Source organism: Apaloderma vittatum, unplaced genomic scaffold (genome assembly GCF_000703405.1).
Source record: "Apaloderma vittatum isolate BGI_N311 unplaced genomic scaffold, ASM70340v1 scaffold32482, whole genome shotgun sequence".
In the NCBI taxonomy this organism is placed as follows: Eukaryota; Metazoa; Chordata; class Aves; order Trogoniformes; family Trogonidae; genus Apaloderma; species Apaloderma vittatum.
This window is the reverse complement of record NW_009702633.1, coordinates 1-3,279: the sequence shown is the minus strand read 5'-3', so window position 1 is coordinate 3,279 and position 3,279 is coordinate 1. Positions and strand designations below refer to the sequence as shown.

At 51.8% G+C, this 3,279-nt stretch overlaps 1 protein-coding gene across 1 annotated transcript in view; it reads right to left on the bottom strand.

Moving 5' to 3' along the window:
* Positions 1-3,161, bottom strand: part of RAB10 (RAB10, member RAS oncogene family) — a 7,312-nt gene extending 4,151 nt beyond the window's left edge. Inside the window, exon 1 of the mRNA XM_009864310.1 lies at positions 3,003-3,161. Within this exon, the coding sequence (XP_009862612.1) occupies positions 3,003-3,083 (81 nt within the window). The 5' untranslated portion in view covers positions 3,084-3,161. The remainder of the gene's footprint in view (positions 1-3,002) is intronic.
* Between the last annotated feature and the right edge of the window lie 118 nt (positions 3,162-3,279).

Below are 3,279 nucleotides of genomic sequence, written 5' to 3'. Positions count from 1 at the left end.
CTTTGTCCTGTCATTAGAAATTAGAGAGAAGAGACCAGCCCCAGCCTCACTACAGCCTCCTTTTAGGGAGTTGTAGAGGGCAGCCTACTACAATTTTTTGGTACTTTGCATTCAGTGACGTGGGAAAAGAACCGGCTTCCTGCACGTTGAGGTGTCGGCTTTTACGAGTGCTGGCCAAGCACGTCACGGAAACAATGCTACCAAATATTACAGGGCAGGAATCACCCCACGTTTACAGCTCCTGACAGATCGAGCAGCTCTGGCTGACTCTGCTACTTTTTTTGGTGTTTAAAAAGTCCTTCGCATAGTTTTACTGCAGATAGACTCAGTTCCCTTAACAATTGCCACTGTGCTTTCAACCACTGCGAAGCCAGATAATCATAGAATATAACTGCCTTAGGCTGGAAGGGAGCACAGAGATGCTCTAACCCACCCCCTGCCATGGGCAGGGACGCCCTGAACCAGCCCAGGTTGCTCCAGGTTCATCCAACCTGGCCTTGGACATCTCCAGGGAGGGGGCAGCACCAGCCCCTCTGGGCAATCTAGCCCAGAGTCTGGCCACCCTCGCACGCAAGAATTTCTCCCTCAGATCCCAGCGAAACCCATTCTCCTGCAGTTTCAGCCCATTTCCCCTTGTGCTGTCGCTGGACACTCTTGTACCCAGTCCCTGCCCAGGCTCCCTGCAGGTTCCCTTCAGGCACTGCAGGCAGGGAGAAGGTGCCCCCGGAGTCTGCTCTGCTCCAGCTGCACAACCCCAGCTCCCGCAGCCTGTCCTCGCCGCAGAGCTGCTCCAGCCCCTGGCTCAGCTTTGGGGCCTCCTCTGAACCAGGGAGTTAGTTAAAAAAAACCCTTTAGCTTGGAATTTTTCTTTAGAGGAGTTACTGAGTGAACTACCACAGGGCAATTCCAGCTCCCTACCATCGTGTCACAAACGAGGACATCACACAGGGAAATCCAAAGTGACCCTAACATTTGGGCCCCAAAGAAAAGCGGGAGCAGGTACGCAGAGAATCACCTCAGTAAGGCAAAAAGTGGGCGCCAAGGCTCTCTCAAGGCATGCTGAGGGAGCAAAACCACCTCTGCTGCTGGGTTACTGGAGGGACACGCTGAAGGTCTCTCCCAGACCAGAAGGGAAGTTCCAGCAGCCACAGCACGAAGCAGCACTTAAGTGGATAACTGAAGTCCTCTGAAATCCGGCATGAGAAGCTTCTTGGAAAGCTTAATCTGAATTTACTTTCACTCCAAGTGTCTTAATACCCCTTTACGGTGGTGCTACTAATGGAACTACACAGGGAAGGGATCCACACACTTGGTGCTCCCGCCTGTGCTAACAATGCCAGTGCACATTCCTCAGGAGAATCACCCCCAGGTTTTTTTGAGTCTCAGGGAGGAAGAGCAACCAGAGAGCAAAGGCAGAGTAAGACATTGTGCAGAGTAAGACTTGAAAATGGTAATTTTTCACAAACACACACACACACAGAGAACTGCTCAGGCAGCAACAGGCTCCTTTCAACCACAGCCAGCCCCAACGAGCAAAACTGCACTTGAGTCACATAACAAACTCCGATGAGCCCCAAGCACGGCGCGGTACGCCTCTGCAGGACGTCTGAACTTTAAATAATTAAGCATTTCATCAAGGTCTAAATGTGTAACAGCACTAGGTTTCCTGGCTATTTCCAAACCAAGGCTTAAGTACCCTGTAGAAGAGCCTCCTCGCACAGAACAGCAGCTCGCGAATCGAAAATTCTCCTCCCCGAGAGAATATCCTCGGCGATATTAACTGCTCGTAAAACCCAAGCGCTCGGCGGCTCCATTCACAACTCTCCTTTGCAATAATCCCGGAGGTGAGGGGGTACCACCTGCCTCCGCGCTGCGCCTGGAACCTCCGAGGGTGACTTCACCCCTTGTTTCTGCAACCGCCTCCCGTCAGCGAGCTTATTCCAAACAGAAAAGTGCCAAAGCTCCCTCGTAGAACTGACCACGCAGCCTTCGCAACGCACCTGAAAGCGGCTGCGGAGCTTGGCGTGACACAGCGTCAGCGACACCCCTCCCTCGCTTCTCCTGCACCGCGGAGTGAGTGACACCCGTTACTCCAGACTTCCTGGATACTCCCCATTTATTTGTTTTCCAACACAGCAGCCGCTGAATCTAAAGGCCTCGGTCCCTCTCCACAGCCCTCTAAACTTTGCCGTAAACTCTACAGAGTTTCCCGTTGCTCACACCAGGAAGTTCAACTCCCGACACCACGTTTTTGCTCTGTGTGAACCTTTTGGCAGCCTCGGTGCTTCAATCAGCCACACCTGACAGCACCCGCCTCTACAGGGCCACCTTCCCGCTTCTTAGAGAAACAACAAAACTGGAAAATCCAAACATTTATTCCATCTGGGAATGGTGCAACAAGAGCAAGAACCAAGAGTCGTGCTGCCCTCTAACACCTCAGAACTCCCGGAGAACAAACTCGTGGGGATCCCAGCACCAAACGGTTCCCACAGCAGTTCCTTCTGCTTCACTTGACCTTGCTGGAAGTTTTTACTTGCTCCTTGTTCTGCACCCCTCTAACAAGGACAAAAACCAGCTCTGCAGGTTGAAGTAGCTTGCTAATACACCATGCCAGCAGCACGCCACGCTACCTGTGCCAGCCACAATAAGCTTGCAAAGATTTCACAAAGTCAATTTTGAGGTGATCAGAATCTTTGAGGATTTACATCATAGACTGGCCTAGGCTGGAAGGGACCTTAGAGATCATCTAGTCCAACGTCCCGTAGCTGTCCTCATTAAACAGTTACGACAAGTAACACAGCCTACAGCTCCCTTGCTGCGGCACCTCCTCCGGAAAATGGCAACTCCCAGCTACTGCAAGGTGTATTCCTTACCTCCAAATATTCTCCAGCACAAAGTTCGCTCAGGGATGAATTTGGCATTTCAGGACACCATTATCTCAGATGTAGCTCTACGTGTCACAACAAGCAGCTCAGTCCCAGGATCTTGCAAACATTACTCACCTCATCTATGTTTCTGAGCCACTTGCTGATGTTTTCAAAGCTCTTGGCGTTGGTGATGTCGTATACTAGCATGATCCCCATGGCACCTCTGTAGTAGGAGGTGGTGATGGTGTGAAATCGCTCCTGCCCTGCCGTGTCCCTGCAGAAAACAGACAAGAGCACACGTGAGAGGCAAGATCTGAAGAAACCACCATGGGGTATCAGCCGTACCTGCCCCACGGCATCACTGCCAAGGGATGAGAGACGGTTTCGCTCAGAATCACACAGAGTGTTGGGG